The sequence below is a fragment of the Bidens hawaiensis genome, unplaced genomic scaffold (genome assembly GCF_021521415.1).
Source record: "Bidens hawaiensis isolate Kalapana, Puna unplaced genomic scaffold, B.hawaiensis_p1.1 tig00020649_1, whole genome shotgun sequence".
NCBI lineage: Eukaryota > Viridiplantae > Streptophyta > Magnoliopsida > Asterales > Asteraceae > Bidens > Bidens hawaiensis.
In genome coordinates this window covers 352,019-353,615 of record NW_027493163.1, presented here as the reverse complement: position 1 = coordinate 353,615, position 1,597 = coordinate 352,019, and the positions used below count along the sequence as shown (strand labels likewise).

Below are 1,597 nucleotides of genomic sequence, written 5' to 3'. Positions count from 1 at the left end.
GACCTAAACGACCATGCCACACATTAAAAGACTCAATCAAGTAAGAAGAAGTAGTAGCCTTTTCATTCATATTATTCTTGGTCAAAGCCATTACATTTAACTTAAACATGCCAATTAAGGGCATAGCCCTTTCCAACAAACACACCATTCTTAGTTAGCACAAACTTATCACTTTCAAAAACCAAACAAAAACCATATTTATTAAGTAACCATCCATACACAAGACTCTTGCGCAGATAGGGAACATAAAGCATGTTGTTTAGAGTGAGCTCCTTTCCTGAAGTCCACTTCAAAATCACCTCACCTTCACCCTTGATATTTGTTGTAGCCTAGTTCCCCATGTAGATATTTGCATCTCCTACAACCTTCTTAAACTTGCTAAAAAGGGTCTTGTCCGGGCAGACATGACGAGTAGCTCCGGTGTTGATCTACCACCCCTTAGAGTGGTTGGACGCCAAGTTTACCTCATCCATCATAGCAGTAAGATCAGTGATCATGGCTGAAAGTTTCTCATCTTCATCAATCATGTTTTCCCTCTCTTTTTTGGGTTTGTTGCATTGATCAACACAATGACCAAATTCTCCACAATTATAACACTTTCCCTTAAAAACCGAAAACGTTTTCTTCACACCACCCTTTCTAGGCCCAAGATCAAACTTGCCCTTTCCATTGCCATACGATTTGTGGTTCTTGTTGCCTTTGTACCCCCTTGACGATTGACCATGTTCAACCATGTTTTCCCTTGCAGAAACTTCCACTTTAGTTCCCTTTAGTGCCACCCTATTATCCTCCTCAATTCAAAGACGGATAACTAAGTCCTCAGCGATCATCTCTTTTCGCTTTTGTTTAAGATAATTTTTAAAGTCTACCCAACTTGGAGGCAATTTCTCAATCATGGAAGCCACTTGGAATGTCTCACTAAAAGTCATTCCTTCATAAATCATATCGCCAATTAAAATTCGCAAGCCTTGAACTTGACTCATTAAAGTTTTAGAATCAAACATCTTAAAGTCCAAGAACCGGGCCACAACATATTTCTTTGTACCCCATCTTCAGTTTTGTATTTACATTCCAAAGTGTCCCATAATTCTTTGACACTTGGTATTTTGCAATACACATTATTTAATTCTTCAGCACGGCCATTCAACACATAGTTGCGGCAAAGATACTCGGAGTGCTTCCAAGAATCAAGAGCACTCACGGCTTGAACATCCGCACCCTCCTCTAGTAGAGGGGGAGACTCAGTCAAAAACCTAACAAGGTTCAAAATGGTTAGGTAAAACATCATCTTTGGTTGCCAACTTTTGAAGTTCACACCAGAAAATTTTCTTAGTTTTTCAGCATGGTTAGCAACAGTTTGGGCTGCGTGGGTACCACACAATGGTCCCACGGTGGAAGAAATTTACCCGATAGTAGTGGATCCCATAGACATGGTAGTGGAGGATGCAACAGTACTCGCTATTTCTTAAACAAGATTGAGTTGCCAATTAATATCGGTTTAGAGAGAACCGAAATATGAACAGATTAGTTAACATAAAACCAGAATTTTCTAACCAACTTATTAGTAAAACCAACCCCATAATATCAAAGAACAATT

The 1,597-nt window shown here is 39.3% G+C and overlaps 1 protein-coding gene across 1 annotated transcript; it reads right to left on the bottom strand.

Annotated features, from left to right (window-relative positions):
* Window positions 1-428: 428 nt before the first annotated feature.
* Window positions 429-1,288, bottom strand: LOC143561292 (uncharacterized). Its single transcript, XM_077049413.1, has 3 exons — window positions 1,069-1,288; window positions 870-973; window positions 429-788 (listed from the first exon to the last, which is right to left on the bottom strand). Exons 1-3 carry the CDS (start codon window positions 1,286-1,288, stop codon window positions 429-431), a joined length of 684 nt encoding a protein of 227 aa, XP_076905528.1.
* Window positions 1,289-1,597: the final 309 nt, after the last annotated feature.